General features: G+C 39.3%; 2 protein-coding genes across 3 annotated transcripts in view; both read right to left on the bottom strand.

Annotated features, from left to right (window-relative positions):
- Positions 1-5,617: 5,617 nt before the first annotated feature.
- tcf15 (transcription factor 15) lies at positions 5,618-7,154 on the bottom strand. Its single transcript, XM_035656849.1, has 2 exons — positions 6,504-7,154; positions 5,618-5,959 (listed from the first exon to the last, which is right to left on the bottom strand). The coding sequence occupies exons 1-2, from the start codon at positions 6,978-6,980 to the stop codon at positions 5,897-5,899; spliced, it is 540 nt and encodes a 179-aa protein (XP_035512742.1). The 5' UTR covers positions 6,981-7,154; the 3' UTR covers positions 5,618-5,896.
- A 6,984-nt stretch (positions 7,155-14,138) lies between these two features.
- The window catches only part of srxn1 (sulfiredoxin 1 homolog (S. cerevisiae)), a 4,925-nt gene continuing 430 nt past the window's right edge, over positions 14,139-18,633 (bottom strand). Inside the window, exon 2 of one of the 2 annotated variants that reach the window (XM_035655990.1) lies at positions 14,139-16,969. In XM_035655990.1, coding sequence (XP_035511883.1) covers positions 16,763-16,969 — 207 coding nt within the window. In that variant the 3' untranslated portion in view covers positions 14,139-16,762. Of the gene's footprint in view, positions 16,973-18,633 lie in introns of both variants that reach the window. The other variant, XM_035655989.1, reaches the window with a different exon arrangement.

Here is an 18,633-nt window from a genome sequence, read left to right as displayed (position 1 = left end):
ACACAGACAAACTGCAGCAATAAGAACATGAACAAGCTAAAGGGGTACCAAGAGGCAGTTTATGGTATATCAGAATTAAGAGCATGTGTTACACATGGGATGAATGAAAGTTGTAACTTGTTGCACCTCATTTTTTAAAAGACCTATCATCTCTGACTCTGGGAGGATGTCAAATTCCTTAAAGAGGAGGTGATTCATATTTGTGATGATGGCTTTCTGTGTGATTTTTGAGCTGAAAAGGTCAAACAAAGGGAGGCTCCTGCTCACCAGTGATTTTACTCTCCACCTCGATAATGTCCCAGTCGATTCGTGTTTTGCAATGTTCAACCTTCCCAGGTGATACAGTCTTTGTTGCCCTTTCTTGCAACCAATATAAAAAGCTATTAGGCTAATTAGTTATTTAGCTCTTTAAGGTTGTAAAATAAACTCTAGTAAAACACCATAACAAAGAATGTAGCAAGTACATCAATAGATAAAATACACACATAAAAACACAACTCAATTGTGGATTATATGATGTTTTATGTAGCTTTCCTCAGTCAGGTTAGCAGCAGCAAACCTTAAAACCACTATAACCCCCATTGTTATGTTTCTATATGCACAGTTTGTGAAAGGGGTCACTCATAGTGATAGTGTATATCTGAGGTGTTTTGAGCTAAATGCTAAAAGCATGCCAACATGCTGTTCAGTGGGTGTGATACTTACCTTTGTCACAATATTAGTTTGGCGTGTTAGCCTGATAGAATGTGCTAATTAAAATGAATTACAAGTTGCAGCTGAGGCTGGTGGGAAGAACATTAGTTTTGCAGGAATTGCTCACAAACAAAAGTACAGGACACATTTAAATTATGACCTGACGATGGCACTAAATGGAAAGTCAACAAAGTTATTAAAATTCATCCTCTGCAGACCATGAATGTCATGACAGATGTCACAGTAACACATGCAATAGTTTTTGTTTTCTTTACGTGTTTCTGGTGCTTTCATGGATAGGACAGCCCAAGATAGACAGGAAAGGGGGTTTAGGACTCAGCCTTGGTACATGGGGTGCCAGTTCTACCTGGTGAGCCACCAGCTCCTAGACACATGCTGTTAGCGTGCACTACCTGCTGAGCACCTAACAGACAAAGTTAAAATAGGCAACTAACTGAGTGTAACTTTATATGGTGATAATATGTTTACAATATGTTTACAGATTGTTTCTGCTGTCCCCTAAGTGGACCAAAAAATCAGCTGTTGCAGATTTAACTGACTGATATCTGGTATTCAATCAAATGGCAATTTTTATTTAAACTAACACACACACAAACATGCACTGTAATAATTATATGGAGTTACACATGCCTGAGAGTATGTATATATCCATATATCAATTGATTTTTTTCTTTTCTGTTTCATCTTGATAAAACGTTTCTTCTGCACTGAGAATGTATGACTGGCTGAAATGATTCCCGTCTTTGTGAGGGAACTGAGGCTACAGGGCTGCATCACACTGCCGGTTCAATTGTTTGTTTAAGGAAGTAAAAACCCCTTTCAGTCTATATTGCTGGATTTTCACCTCTGCCTTGGGACTTTGGCAGGCTACTGAGTGCTGGAGGTTGATTGTGCGAGCCTGCAGCAGAACAGAGCTGTTACGACGATCTGTATTGTTCCCTAATTTCTTCTCTGGGATTTCCTCTTGCCAGCTCCCCCTACCCACCCATCCCCTTCACTGTACAGCCCTCCATCATCCTCCCTCTGTCTGAAGGCCCTGCCAAACTCTCTGGCACATGAAAACAATTGTTCTTGTACGTTTGAAGAGACACAACCGGCTCCTCAGACAGGCTTTTTCTCCCCTTCAGAAGCTCAGCTGACGGTCAGGCAGACAGACTTCCTCCTCCTCCTCCACCTCCTTTTGGAAAAGTGGTCATGTTCAGTAAAATCGGAAGCGAGGTATCTGACTCTCGAGCCACAAAGTGACTCAGAACCATTAATATCTTTGACATGCAGGTGGAGCGAGGGGCCATCTCCCCAGCCAGTGAGTGTTTGAAACATGCTGAAGCCGCCTGTGAGAGCAAAAGCTATTAAAATATTACCATGTGTAGGTTTGTTTCTAACAAGAGCTCTCTGGCAATACTACAAAATGCTCAAGGTAAGCACCCATCTGGGAATCAGGACTGCGCTCCCAGATGATGTTGAAAAAACGCTTTACATCCTTCCTCTTTCTGGATCATCTATTTCAGCTTTTTCCCCCTCTTTCTTTTGGTGAGGCAAGAACAGGAACACGTTTGAGCTGTCAGAGCAGTGATTTGTGTTTAATCTGTAAAGATGTTTTCAAGGAGCCATTGCTCGGCAGGATTCATTAAATCTGGCTTCCTAAATGTGACAGTTTCTTCTTCTTTTTGTTTGTTTAGATCAATAACTGTTAGTCAATCAACATGAACAGGCCGAGATGTTACATTATGTCAGTTTCTACTACATTTATGCACAAATAACTCTCTCCAAAAGGTAGAAATCAGACATCTGGTAGGCAATAAAGCACTGAGCTTCTAACTGGCCAACATAAAAAGGACACATTTCTCAATATTGTTTCACTTTAAAGGTAACTTTATTATACAACTGAACTTTATTGAACTTCACTGCTGTAGTGCAGCCATTTGGCATCCAAATCCTGCCCACATATCTTCTGGAAATCATCATAAAATTTGTTGCTGCTACTTTGTGTGATTAAATCCGACACACTGAAAGTCACTGTGTGGTCTGGACCCAATCTGGGTTGATGTAACACCAACACAATACTGAGTTACACAGTACCCATGAGTAGAAACCCACCTAAGAGAAGGGTTTGATTTGATGCAGTGTTAATGTTATTTATCCAAACTAAAACATGGTATAGTTGCAAACTGTTACAGTTACATGTCACTATTTGTTAGTGTTAATATAATGTTAAGTTCTAAATATCACATATCACACATCATTTTGTACAAATAACAATAAATTAGCAACAGTTTTAAGGTTAAACTGTGTCAAGATAACCATATCTTGTAACAACATTGGGTCAAAACCAATTTTGGAAACCAATTGGTACTCATAAAGTTAACCTAGTATTGCATCTGTGATATATTGACAGTTTTTAACCGGTCATTTTCAGTGTGAAGCAAAAAGCATCTCTCTCTCTCTGTATCTGTGCTACTTCATTCTATGTTTATTTATATAAAGTTATAAACCTCACAAATTCACAAATTCCTTCACAAATATGATTTAATATAGCAAAGAAAAGTAATTAAATAGAAGAAACAAGTGTTCTTGTCTTCTTTTTTTACCTTTCACAAAACAATTGAGCACAGGCTATCAAGGTCATTCGTCATCTCAGCTCACAAAGCTGGCAGGAGGAGGTGGAACTGCCCTCTAGCTTCATTTTTATCTCCGTTGAAATTCTTCCTCTTTTGGGATTAAGAGATGCGAGAATTCGAGGAAGAGGAAAAACTCACCAAAGTGAAGTAGTAAACCTTCGCAGTGGTCCCCAGGTGGAGCCTCGCCTGTCATTTGTTAAACAGATCCACACTGACCTTATTTGCTGCCTTTACTTGTCTCCCCCATCTTCTTCTTCTGATGGTCTCTGCCATCAATTTGTTAGCTGTCATCTTGGAAAAAAAAAAAGCCTCCTTCTGACTTTGTTGAAAACTCACTATTTGGTTCGCTCGCTCTGAAAAGTACCACTAGAGAGCTGTACATCTGGGTCCCAGCGCCGGATGATGTCAAGACTGGCGCTGACCCAAAGCCCGTCGCAGAGAGAGTTCCTCAGAGAGGTCGGCTGCGCACTGTTTTCCCTTCCTGTGCCTCCGTGACATCTTCCTGCCGGAGGGAGCCTCGGGAGCCATTTGAGGAGGCCCGGGCCCCGAGCATGGAGGACTTAGCACAGCAAATTCCAATTAGCCTGACAGGGCAGGTGGGGGTTGTGGGAATAGAGCGTGGTGAGGGGAGCTCGGACCCCCAGCATGCACCTTAACTGCCTTAAAATTCACTTTCCATACACTTCCCATCCTCCTTGTGCCACCGGGGAGCCTCTCGCTGTCATTTTGAGGACTGAGTTTGTAGTCTGATTCAAAGCGATGCCAGACAGGAACTTTGGCTCAGCTGTCTGTGTATCTGAGCCGCAATCCGCCTGTTAGACAGATCACTAGAGTGTCTTTTTCAGACTGGAGAGGACAGAGAGAGGCCTGCGGAGACTGGGCTGCTTTTGCTCAGCAGTCTTATTTCTAAGAAGTTATTAAATGTTTTCCGCTGAAAGTGGTCTGAATCGGCTCTGTGCTGTGGAAACCACGTAGCAAAGAATATATAAAAGTAGGAAATTAACTAACTTTTGCAGTCGATTGTAAGAAGACAAATAAAATGGTAATTATTTGTCATGATGATAGTGATCGTAAGAGCCTGATAATCAGGGTCAGAGTGAATCTTCAACATCTAGTTATGTGAACTAATAATAAGACATCAAATCATAGAAAGTCAAGTTACCTTCAGGACACTGTAATGCCAGAAGTTATTTCAAATGGATTACATCGAGTAACACAAACTCAATTTTTGTAAGTTAAATAAAGATTCCTGATTAAGCAACTTTTTACTAAGTGTTTTGTTTTCACAGCACAAATAAAAATTACAAAAATAAGTTAGTGTAACTTAAAATCACTAAAGCTACAAAATCAAGAATGTTTCTTTAACTTTGAGTTAGTTTTACTTAAAATATTTGATGCAATCAGTTTCAACAATTTTTGGAGTTAAATGAACTCATCCGGTTTTACAGTGGATCAAGGCCTTCGTTACATTCGCAGCATTCGGCATGATTACACTTCAGCAAGGTTTCATTTCAGTGCTCCACCGTGACCTCCGACCTCTCACCCCATCTCTCCCTGTCCACTGGACCCACAGCAGTGATTTATTCCTCTGACATACCAACAGCTGTGTTGGGGTTCCGAGCAGAGTGTGGGCTACTATTTGCCGTGACTAATCGATAACAGACTTCAAAAAACACTAATCGTGAGAGTTGGAAAAAAAATACACCAGTCACTGACACCAGAAACCCTGAACCTTTGCTTTGGCTCTGCAGGCTTCATAAACAACGTCTTGGCAACATGACTGGAAACAATGGAAGTGTGTGTGTGTGTGTGTGTGTTTGAGACAGAGACATCTTCCCATAAAGACATAAAAAAAACGTTTTATAACACTAAGTCGGTTGTTAGGAAAAAACGATTTTTGCAAATGGAGCTAAACACAGTAGCTTAAGTGAGCAGTTAGGTGTCAAACAAAGAAAATTTATTATTAGAAATTTAAGTTGAGACCATTTTCCAAACTGCAGTTGAGCTTCTTGTCATGTAACAAAAACATCCTTTTTTCTAAAAATGTCAGACCAGCTCGAAAACAAAGAGTCTCAAAAGATTGTTAGTCCCAGAAATAAACATTTTCTATTTTTAATTTTGTCCATATAATCAATGTCCCAGACATTACCACGATCTGAGGTATATTATGACTTTGCACTTAATTTTGTTTGACAGCTTCTTTTTTTTCATGGCACAGTTGTGTTTCTTGTTTATCACAAGACAAACCACATTTTAATGAAAATCAGGAAAATAATCTCTTTTATTTTGATAAAATATATTTTATTTAAAAAGATTTGTGGAAAAAAAAGGACAAAAACGAAATAAAAGAAATAAGTTTCAAACAAATGCACTGCATCTCTGAAAGTCTTATGTTTAAATTTCTCAGTCAAGTATAAATAGTCTCTTCTTTGGTTCCAACATTTGATCCAGCATGTGTACATGTGTGTTTGTGTGTTTGTGTGTGCTGTGTAACACCAGCTCTGACTCTTCCCTGAGAAAGTCTTTGAGGATTTTCAGGTTGCTAATGATTCACTGGTCCTCTGTCAGCGTCTCATTCGCAGTGGACCCAGCCCTCTCATTTTTAAACAGTCTTTGCCATCTTTTATCTGGGGGGGGAAAGGAGTGGAAATGCCTCAGTCATATAAAGATTCAACAATATTTAATTTAACTGCACCAGATGCATTGTATTTCTATAAATATAGACATGATGTTTACTTTCTACAAATCAGCAACTGTTTCTCAAGTTTCTCTCCGTTTGATTCTCACATTTATTTTCAAAATGCAAAAGAGGAAGCCACTCATTATGTTATATCTCACATTATGTTTTGCGTTCTAACAGTCATTAAAAAAATGTTAATAAAAAACACCTGTGTCTGTCTGAATGTGTGACGAATTTATAACGAGCGCGAAGACATGTGCCGTGCGTAAAAGCGCGCACACACTCATAAATAATGCAGTTACACAAACATGGTCACGAATGAAAGATAAACAGATGCTGCATCAGAACAAACTTTCTCAAAAAAGCATCATGAAGACAAAACAAAAATCGTGTCTGTATCCTGCCACTCTGAAATATTTAGCAGTTGTATTTAAGCTGCGCTGGATTTTAAGCGGTGCTGACTTTTGGATAAACAGTAACACAGTATTTACCCCTTTTCTCTGGTTGCTCAAACAGAAGGTGCAGATGGTCCTCGGCTGCTGCGCCCCGCTCTCTCCTTGCGCATGAACCGCGCCGAGGCACGGCTGTTCCTCTGCGCCGCCGTCCCCGAGAAGAAGCACGTTGGCCAGATGGGAAATGTAGCTGGATGCCAGTCGAAGAGTTTCGATTTTGGAGAGCTTTCTATCCACTGGCTCGGTGGGTATGAGAGTCCGGAGAGCTGTGAATGCGGTGTTGACACTCTGGGTCCTGCCTCTCTCCCTGGCGTTAGCTGCGCTCCTCTGTTTCACCACCCCGGTGTCTCCTTCCAGATTGCGCGAAATCCTCCTTCGTTTTTCGTTGGAGCCACAGTAACTTTGCTCCGAGCTGCCGTCGCTTTCGCTGCGGTTTTCCTCGTCCTCGGACGTGATAGTGAAGTCAGAGTAGATCAAGTGTGTCGCCACAGGCCGCAGCATGGCGAAAGTCATCATTAAAAAGTTCCAGCTCCAAATCCCCTATTAGAGCAGACCAAAAAAAAAACTGCTCAAGGACTAACACTACATCTCAATATGGCACAAAGGCTGCACACAACCACTAATGTAAAAAGGTTTTAATAAAGCTGACAGACTTTCAGTTTGTACTGGCCTGCTTTAAGGATGGACCCTGACTACCTGGTCAGCTGGGCTCTTATAGCTGGATGGGAGGAGCTGAGTGAGAGCTGAGCTGAGTAATCTCTCAAGACTCTGTATACACAAATTATAACTCATCATAAATATGACACATTGTTATAAACAAATTCACAATAATAAGTGAAAGTGATCCTTTTATTACTGGAACACAGAGACACACTGCGACTGAAAACAGTTTCATTTTTTTTTTTTTAGAAAGAAAAATACTCTTTAGTTTACTTTAGTATTGAAAGAAAAGGTTATACCTGTAATCAGTGGTGGAAGAAATAATCAGATCCTTTACTTAATAAGGATAGAAACAGTGAAAATACTCCATTACAAGGAAAAGTCCTGCATGCAATATTAATTAAGTAAAAGTATTTGTGTTAGCAGCAAAATATATAAAAAGTAAAAGTATTCATTATGCAGAAAACCCCCATTGAGTGGATTATTACTGAATATTATATTATTATTACTCATGTACTGTAAGCTGGTGAAGGTCCAGATAGTTTTTAATTACTTTACATAAAATACATAATTTTAATAAACTAATCTAATCTTCTGCATGTAAAATTGTAAACATCAAAGTAACTTGTAATTGTAGCTGCTGATATAGTAATGGAGTAAAAAGACAATAATAATAATTGCCAAAGAAATGTAATATAAAGCTGCAAAAGTGTACTTCCAGTACTTAGTTTATGTTCTTAGTTTCTACTGCCTGTATTGACAGGATGGATTCAACACTTCTCTCATATAAAATGAGTGTTTCAGGCCCAGGGGCACGACTATAAACTTCCAAAATTCAAATGTATACGTTATAGAGTCTATTAAAGGCATTCAGGGACTACAGTTTGCTTTTGAGTTATTTTACAGTTTACTATCTTGTGTTAGTCTGACATGTTTATGGTGCTGCCGCCCACTGAGGCTTGTTTTTGTTGGCCTGGTAAACCACACCGATACAGTCAAGACCAAAATGAATCTCACTAAACTTCAGCTTGCTCAACGTCTAAATAAAATTGTGCAGGTGTTTGGAGAACTCGCGCAATGGATGTGTATGTAAATGCTGTTTGTCCGGCCAATTCTCAAATTTCCAATGGAAATTATCAAGTCAAATGTAAGAAGTTCTTTCATTTGAATATCTTTTTGAGGAGGCCAGACTTAATGTTTGCTCCTTTAGTATCACTACTGGAACAAACAGGCTTGGACTAGTACATAATTATGTCATCATATTAAGCTGCCATTGGGCCATACTGAGGAGCACAAAGTCAGGCAGCAGAAGAAAGTTAAGTGTGAGTAAATAAACACTGAGCAGATGATCCTGGAATGGCAAGGATTTATTTGCTTGCTGCCCCGAGTTCAGAAAAACAAAGCAGTGGCAAATGGATGATTTAGTCCCTCCTAGCCACATCAACAGACACAAGTCTTCACAGCCAGCAGCACATTCAACCACTTCAATGTGCCTCAGCTGCATCAACAGTCAGACATCAGACACCTAAAACTGTCTGCTGAATGAGCGCTGAGGTCTTATAGAGGACAGCAACCAAACACAGGTTTCTGCAGCAGCAAAAGAGCTGTGTGAATATTTAAATTAGGAAAAATAAGGTAGTTTCCCTGGAGAGTTAACTTCATAGAAATTAATTTTTAAAATTATGAGCTATGAAAGACACATAAACTGATTGTAATATGTTGTGATATTTGATAACAGTCAACAACACCCCACCAGTCTCAGACACTCTCTGCTGCTGTATGGTTACTTACATATACCAGGACCCGTGACGACTCACTGTGGATTTATTTTGCAGTACAAATGTGTGTGTGTGTGTTGTGGTGTGTGTGCTGTGTGTGTGTGTGTGCGTGTGCGTGTGTTGACTTTGGACTAAAGACAGAAGTTGAAGCTTCTCTCAGAACAACTCTCTTATTTCATAGAACTGTAAAACACCCCTTTTGCTCGTCCGGATGAAGTAGATCCATTTATCCATACTGATGAGCCGACAGCATGTTGGGTTTGCCACCCACTGAGTGCCGCATTGTTGTGCTTCAGAGATCTCTGAGAACGGCAGCTCTCTCTGAGCCACCGAGCTCAGACAGGAAGGTTTTCTGTGTCTGTGCTGCTGTATGTTTTTGCCTTTCTCTGCATGTCAACGTCAGTCTGTCAGTTCATCACTTTACAAGATGGATTGCCATGAAATTGTACAGATATTGCTGTTATAAGGATAAATCCTTATAACTTCAGTGGATCTCCTGACTTTTCCTCTAGTGCCACAGAGGTTGACACTTTTAGCTTTTAGTTAAATGTCTCGACATTATTTGGACAAATTGCCATGAAATTTGGTTCGCATATTCCTGTTCCCCATAGGATGAATCCTTATAACTTTGGCAATCCTTGGACCTTTTCTGTAGCGCCACCAGCAGGTCAAAGTCAGTTATTTTATGAGTCAGTTAGCAGACATTCATAGTTTCCAGAGGATGAACCCCTTATGACTTTGTTGATGTTCTGACTTGAGTGAATTTTGAGTGAAATGTCTCAACAACTACTGGATGAGTTATAATAACTTCAGCGATCTCATCACCATCATCATATCTCAACTTTAATTTGTCCAATATTACTTCTGATATTACAACTACTACAACTACATTTATAAGAAAAATATTCCCATTAACCTCAACTGTAGTTGGTGTTTAGTGCTAATTAGAAAATGTTCTCATTTTCAACTCATATGGTGAAAATAGTAAACATTAACCTCCTAAACATCAGCATGTTAGCCTATTGTCAGTGTGAGCCTGTAATTAACTAAAGACAAAAAATAGCTACCAATATAACTGTATTTCACAATATTATCTAGTTTCATTAGCACATTAAAACTTGTGTGCACAGTCAATGAGAGTATTTAAAGGTTATATTTATATGACATTTAAAATATGAACATAGCAGCAAACAGCTATGTAAAGATATACTGGAGTCCTGAGCAGAGAATAACTCCCTCTGCCTGTGTTGCTATCACAGCCTCTCTGTGGTTTGTTTACATAGCTGGTCTGCTCTGCATGCAGCTGAGTAGAGCGACTGAAACTGCTCTTTTTTTAAACTATGCCGTTAAATTAAGGATTTATTTCAACCAAACCAAAGATTGTGATTATTGGAACAGTGGAAAGACTAACAAAGACTGTTCTGGGGAGTTTTATTTTGTTTCTGTCCACTTTGAATGAAGTTGTGATGTTTTTATTGAGTCTGTTTCTCGCTAAACTAAAGGTCTATCTCTGTACAGATCCTTTCCTTAATGTTGTCAGACATACAGAATAACAATCTGAGACTGTCAGTGGCAAAAACAAGCACTTGTCTTGTCTCGACGGATTAACATTAGCTTATGTTGCAGCCACAGTCGCCCTTTTCACTGATATTTTCACAACTAAATCTGGGTAATAAGGGTTTATTTTAACTAAATCAGCTTTGGTGATTGTTGGAAAGACTAACAAAGATGGTTTTGGTGAGTTTAATTTTATTACTGTCCTATGTTTGGTCTGAGATCCTGTGCTCTAGTGACACCCAGTGGCAAGGGTATTTCATATATAACCTTTAATGCTGTTGGGCAGCAGTCGCTCTGCTCCTAATCCACCACTGTTTCACTGACTTATGGGTGTCGTCTTTGTTGAGTCACTGACACCGGAAATGCTCGAAGAGAGCATTGGCAACTCTCCAGCTTTGCCCCATTATCCAGGTTTCATCTACTGCTGACATATTTGCATACATGTCTAATGTATGAGCCAAGAGAGCTGGTTAATGCTCGTTACATTCAAATCTGGTGATATTCTATACTTTTCTTTTTTGTCAAACAACTCCATTAAAATCTGAAAACCAACAATGAATTAATCCTACAAAGTACAGCCTTCTAGCCAAAGCCGGACATAGTTTATTCCTCCGTGCCGTGGAGCTCCATTGTTGTCCAAAAACTATTAAAAACACATCAATGCAAAGCCACACCTTTGCACTGGGTAACATACAGTATTTCTCCATCACAACAAACACTGCAAATGTAGTTTATTTGGACGTGATCCCACACACACAGTCCTGTGGCTGTAAATCCCAACAAATACACTATTTACTCCTTTTAGAGTAACATGCAGCCAGAATTTAAATGGTAAAATCAGGACCCTGTTTAAAAGATTTATATCTTCAGCTTGGGGATAAAAGAAACAGACTAGGACTGACTGGGGACAGGACTAACTCACTGTTGGTTTTGGTCTTTTCAAGGGATTTGGCACATCCCCCTGTCTTCCAGTGTTTCTGGCAGCACTTAGGGTAGGTTATGGTCTGGCATTGCACAGGAAAAACTGCTGGGGGTTAGAGCTGAGGTTGTGTTCAGGTAAAGCTACAGAGAAACATAAATCAATGGTGGAAACACAACAACGTCCAATTACATACTTTCCCTCATCCTTGTTCAGTGAAGCATTTGTAGAGGGGGATGTGTACTGTGGCATCATGGTCTAGGTTTATCAGGCTTTAGCAGGGATTGCAAAATCAAATTGTCTTGGGACCACTGCTGGTATTGTCGTCTCATAGGAGGTCGACTTCAATACTACAAGACAGCTGTTTCTATACATTTTTATAGCATCTTTATTGTTCACAGCCAAACAACAAATGAACACCAGATAACGGCTCTCTTCTAATCAACCCTTTACATACAATTGCAGGTACTTTTGACCTTTTTGACCACCATTATTTTGTTCGATTTCAACCTGTGGCCCTTGTCATCCTCTCTCCCTACTTTCCTGTCACTCTTAAGCTGTCACTATCAATTAAAGGCAAGGCCAGCTTATATTATATTTCTCCACACATGTGCACACATCTGTGTTTGAACATGGGGACATACAGTAGTTATTTTTCTTAAGGGGCCCTATTGATGAACATTGCTGGTATGTTGTGTAGGTGCATCACTCATCCCCTTGCATGAAAGTCCAGCTGTTCTGTTGCATGTGGACTGTAGATGTTTGTAAGGTGACAGAGATCGTCAAAGTGACTGATGTCACAGTAGGGACTTTGGGCTTTGCTTACACCTACAGCTGAAGCCAACAGAGTGCTGTTAGAGGACAAAGCTGACGTGAAGCGCATGATAATATGTTTGACCACAGACGATGCCTTTTAATGAGTCAACTAGTCCTTTTATTCTGGAGTCGTTCACTCTGATTATCATAGCCATGCAAATAGAGCCACAATACAAGTTTTGAAACCTGTGTGAAATACAACCTACTGCTATTATACCACATGTATACTTTCACAAAGCCTCACAGAGACGGAGGTTCATGCACAATGCGTCACAGAGCACACGGTGGTGAGGTCAGAGGGTGGATACGGCATTGCAAATCTGGCACAAATTTCACGCCTGCAGCCACCAGTAGTCTGAGGGAATTCCGGATAGGAAGCTGTGAGAAGTCATCAGCGACTCAAACACCTAAACCTAAACTCCTTCAAGAGGATTTGGTTGTAATGCCTCCCCAAGTGGAACAAATGTCTGAGCTGGCTAACCAGACATCTTTTTTTAAAAAGCTGTATTTTAAATGTAGACAGACTCTGCAGGAGAGAAAGAATATGTTGTGGGTTCTGGATTACCTCATATAAAAGCTCTTTCCATCAATGTTTAACACCTTTAAAACAATTACGCATCCGAAGTGAAATCTGCCATAAAAAATAGAAGACTTTTTAAACAACTGGCAGATTTGTCGGTTTTAATGTACCAGCTTTATTTCATCCCGGTTACAGTAAAAACGGGATGAGCAAATAATGTTTTTTGGTTTGTGCGGTACAATATTACACAGACGTGTATAAGACCAAGCAACACTCTGTAGGTGATACAATTTGATGGGATGCCAAAAATAGAAAAAATGTGTGAACACAGGAGGTGTTCTGAAACCCTGCAGACGGCGTGCGAGTGCTTGTAAAGGAAGGAATGATCCTCTCTGCATCACCAATAGATAATAAATTAGATATTTTCACTCTGTTTTCAAGTGAAATCAGGACTGACGGTTAAGTGTTGCACAGACTCGTTCTAATTAGAAACACACTAAAGGCCATTCATTAGAGTCTAGATGCAAGACAGAACTGATAAAACTCGTTAACACAAATTATTAATGTGTCAGATGGATAACGTGCACATACAACACAACTCCAAGCTCCAGTCTAATCCTTAATCAGTGCTTTAAAATCATTTTTAACAAACCTTTTACATTGAAGGTCAGCTACGTCTCTTAGCTTTGTACTTGTAACATCTTGTCCACATCATACACAAACTTAGTTGCTGGTACTAATTACAAGAATAAAAAAGAATAACTTAACACTATAATATGTAACATTTATGCATTCAAATGTCTAAACACACTATATATTATCCCAAATAATTCCAACAATGTTCAAACTCGGAGAAATCTGTTATTTTATTCAGGTAACGGTGCGTTTCATTGGTCGCACCATATCCCCTTGTTGTCAGTGTTGTGGTTGTCCGCCAGAAGCTGAAATAAATTGAGTTTTTATCCAGTTTTAAACCACATTTTGACACTTTTTAGATATTTTTAACTATATAATTTAACAGGATGAAGGATTTTAGTCATCGGGCATCTAGATCTTAAGTCAGAGAAACAAGCTGTGCTAACATAAGCAGCAGCTTGGCTGCCCTTTGTTTGATGGAGAAACACTGATTTTTAAAGGTGAATCTGCTTTATTCAGTGTTTTTACAGGTTTTAATCAGCAGGTCCATTTGTTTTGGAGAGGAGGAGACCTCTGTGGATAATTCGGCTCACAGTAAACAGTGTAGGGAGCAATGATGGTTAAGACAACAACTCCCATGATCCCAAATGCTATTTAAAACATTATCAAACTTCTTTTTTTTTTCTGATGTGAGAGACTCCTAGCGATGATGTTTCAGGACAGAAACTATACTGGAATCAAAAAGACGTCACAAAAATCTTATGAACTAAGCATAAAGTTGTCACATCAAGTTAGTTTGTTAAGTCATAAGTGAGCAAAACAACAGCATACAGCAAAAAAAGTACATGAGAACTAGCGTGGCCCCAATCCATTTGTGAAAATGGCCCAAAACACTTCCTCTTCTTGGCCCCCTAAATCCCCTTGATCTGTTTAAATCCTCAAAGATAAAGCGTACAGAACCACCCATGGAAACCGCTCCCCGAAGCAACAGGTGCAATATATTTTTTCATACCGGTGTTGCGTGTCAAAAACCCTTTGAGGATACGGTTACTTCCAGACAGTGAGCGAGCCACAGGAAGTCTTCTCACACGCGACGATTCAGGGGAGAAATTTAGAGTCCTTTAGGGCCGGTCGGTAAAAGCTGCCCCAGGTCTCCCTTCATTTCCTCGATGGCCACAGAGGGAGACCATCAAGCAGCTCTGAGCTTGCATTGTGAAGGCGTTGATGTCGGAAAAGCCTTGTCTCTGTGCGGTGATCTGCGATGTATAGTTTACCTATATTATTCTGCAAACCTACAGTTCCTTCCTCCAAGACAGAGGGGGAAGGGAACTGACTTGATTTAACAAGCAGGGCCAGTCTCAAGGTCAGCACCAACAACAAACAGTGTGTTGTGTAATACACTTACGCATTTACTTAAGATTATTCACCACTGCAGAACAAACCATTATCATCATTGTTTTGCATGTTAAAGGAAGGGGAAAAGGCTGCTGTCTGTGTTATTTACTGTAAGTGGAGCGCTCTTAAATGGCATTACGGACCATAGCATGAAAAGAAAGCCATCAATCTATTTTATCTGATGGCACTTCAAGGGAGAGAGAAAAGGCTTTGGTATAGTAGGGTTTTTAATCTGAACTGACCCGCACTGTGCTTCTCATTCCTACTCTTTCTCTGGCGAAACGCAATCTGGAAGGTTACAGGAGGGATCCTTTTCAGAGAGTCAGAGAGACTGATGATGGGGAGAACCGGCAGACTCAGCAGCATCTTGCATTTTGACGCAAGACGTTGTCAGCTTGATGTTCTCATAACACCTGACTCCTACAAACCATCTGGTGTATAGGCTCCTTCCTGTTACCTCGTCTTCTTCTTCACAATCATAGCTGAGTGTGCATGAGATTTCATAAAGTTTTAAAAAAAATAAATAACAAACTGTACTTTGTTGGCACAGTCCTACTTGTTGAAATAATGCACATTTTCTTCTCGTATTCTGTCACTGCACACAAAGCAGCTCCACGCCATTTGATTTCTAAAATTAACACTAGTGCCAAAAAACCTGCCTGCAGGGACCTTTTGATATAATTTCAGACTTAAAATAACTTGAATGTGAGACAACTTGTATTTAAATCTTCCTTAGTGCTCAGCAGGAAGAAAGCTCAAAAGGTGCAGTACAAGGACAGCCTATTATATCCGTGCCATGAAAATAGAAAAGGAAAAAGCTTTTATTTTATTGAAGACATTTTGACATCTCACGCAGGGGTGTAATTAATAAAATAACTGATGTGTCTGAAGTCAATCCCTCGTTTACTCATTTACTCCCAGTGCTATGCCTTACACTGTGGGATTGGTAGCAGAAAGGACCACGGATGCTCCCTTTTCGTTCCATTGTGGACTTTTTGAGGGCACTACATGATGTACACACTCAGACACTTAAGTATAGCGCACTATAGAGTAAGTAGAGACTGATTTCAGTGTCATGTGAACAGCCAAGTTGGAAAACACCTCAAGTCTCAAGACTCAGCACTGTTTATATTTAATCACTGGGAAATTCTAACAGCAGCAAAATCTCACACTTAGTTAAAAAGCACAAAGTTTGAACAAACCAGCAGCTACAAAAACCACAGTTACATCCAAATAAAATCTAATATTGACACTCAATATTGAATGTGTATTTAAAAATTAGTATTCATTTAAAAAGGGGCCTATATTTTCTTTGTTAGTATCTGATATCGCTTGTTAACAAACCGCTCCAGTACCAATGTACCAAGGCTGAGTCCTTGCTGTAGCGGTCTTGGGTTGACTCTTACCTGTGGCCTTTTTGCTGTCATCCCTCTCTCTCCCCCCTTTCCTGTCCTTTTGAGCCATCCTGTCCAATAAAGGCAACCCACCAATATATATATAAAATGCTCCAAATAAATATATACATATTATTTATACTTTATAGTGCAACTTCACAGAACACAGGTTTTTCCTGTTCTTCCCGTTCTGCCGACATGGCGTGAATACAACAACATATTGTGTTACTGGGACACTTAAAACTGAGATATCGTTGACATTATTGGTGACTCCTGTGATTTTCCTGCTACAACAAGCCAAAAGGGTAACAGGAACATCCAAGAAAATAACTGCAGGAAAGGATAATTTAAAATACTTTTAATGTGCAACTACAACTGTTGTTTGAATGTAAAAGCTATTAAATGATCTGGTAAAAATGTATAACTTACAAAAACACACTTTAAATGATATTTAAGTGTTTTTAAATGGAAAATATCATGTATTTAACTGAAGAGTTACATTTCCCCCTGCTGGTAAATCCTTTGCTCTGCAGTTTCAAGCTGCAACAGAAGAGTCGAAACTCTTTGTGCGTAAGTCACCTGATCCAAGTCTCTAAAATAACCCACTCCAAGCTGCTCCAGTGTCACAGCAGATCCGGCGTCGAAGCCCCCAAGTAAGTGCTCAGGTGTGATGTGTTCGACTTGATGAGCTTGGCTGGGATGGTCGGCATGTTCAACCTCTGGTACGCCGCAAACCTGTGACAGCCTCCAAAAGAGTAGTAGTAATCACCCCCCTCTCTGCCTTTGATCCAGAGCACATCAATGGGAGGAACAACACTCACGTCGGCTGTCTCCTGGAAGAAAACACAAACTGACACTTAATTCATACAGCAAAGCAGAAAAAACTACGGTATGGGAGTGAGTAGCCAGACATTACTGCAAACATACTCCTGTAAGAATATTGCAAGAACATTATAGGCCTTTTACTTAAATAACAAAATGGGAGCAATTACTTTACTCAAGTAAAATTTTACTTTAAGTATCAAAAGAAATAGTCTTCGTTATGCAGAATGGTCTCTTTCACAGTGTAATGTGTGATGTTATTATCACAATGCTGTATCCAGTAGAGGTGGATCACATTTCAACTGCTTTAAATAATATTGGGTAGATGAATGTATACAAAGGGCCATAGTCCATAAAGTCCAAACCACCAACCAAACTAATACGTGTCTGCTCATATTAGGGTCAGACGCCATGATTGTAACTCTGGTGGAAAATAATTGAAACTTATTTTTTATTTTAATGAATTGTCAAATTTAGAACATATGTAATATGTGTGAAATCACTGAACGTAAACTCAATATAAAACCTTTATATTGCCCATAAATTGTAAAGTGGTCGACCCTGAACGCATCATATTTTAGAAACTGATCATATATTTAATATATAAGATCATAATGTCATAAAGTAACAAGCAAAACTCTTTTATAATTATTTTGGGTTAAATCCAATTTCAGGTCTCTGAATACGACCAGTTGTGACACAAAGTTATGTTAGACTAAATCCCTTCAATGCATATGTCGAATAATTAAATATTCCAGCAGCCTACTTATGTTTTAACATTCTGCAGACTTTGAATGCCTTTGTTTACAAGTCTCAAGTGCTTTTTAAGCTTTTTAGGGAGAATGTGAAGTCTCACAGCGTGGTGTTGATATAAGAGGGTTTAAAAAGAGAAAATTCAAATAGCACAAACATGCAGTGGAGTAAACCCACTTCTACATGGATGGAGTAAGGAATAACTTAATATAGTATAAATTAAGTAGTTGTCTTTCCCGCCTGTGGGCCAGTATTGATTGCAATTCTTCTGTGGTTAGTTTTAATTTCATAATGATCATTACTCCCTGAAGTCAAGCAGCAGAAGTTAAGTGACAATGTGCAAAAACTACTACAATATTTGGGTGAACTAAACATGTAAGAGACGTCTTAAATGTCTTTTTTACACAGGGTGTTTATCTGGGTGTTAAACTTGGGGCATAAACTAGTATACCTACTTCTCCAGGCATCGCTGCACCACTGTAAATGTGCACCTAAAATGAATGTAATGAACTAGGGCTGCATTATATGGTAAAAACATCATATTGGGGTTATTTTTAATGATTCACGATTATGTGGAAGTTATTATTTTTGCATCACACGTAAAAAAAGCAACTATTAAACTATTAAAATCATGATGATGTGAACTTTTAGGGGGTCTGTACCAAATGTTGTGTACCATGTTTTCTTAAAATCTGGAGATCTGCAGACCAGGGCACCTCTGCAGCTCTACAGTACTTCATTATAATGCTGTTTATAACACATTTCACCTTTATCAACACATTACAGCTTTTATGATTTGCATATTGCGACCAGACCATTGCACTATTGACTACAAATGTTATAGTTTTTGTTATATTTTGTTTTGATATATGTAATATCAATATATATGTAAACCTGTACATAGTAGTTTGTTGAGCTT

The sequence above is a fragment of the Morone saxatilis genome, unplaced genomic scaffold, assembly GCF_004916995.1.
Source record: "Morone saxatilis isolate NCDOM2014 unplaced genomic scaffold, NCSU_SB_2.0 Contig15, whole genome shotgun sequence".
NCBI classification, from domain to species: domain Eukaryota; kingdom Metazoa; phylum Chordata; class Actinopteri; family Moronidae; genus Morone; species Morone saxatilis.
This window is presented reverse-complemented; position numbering and strand designations above follow the sequence as displayed.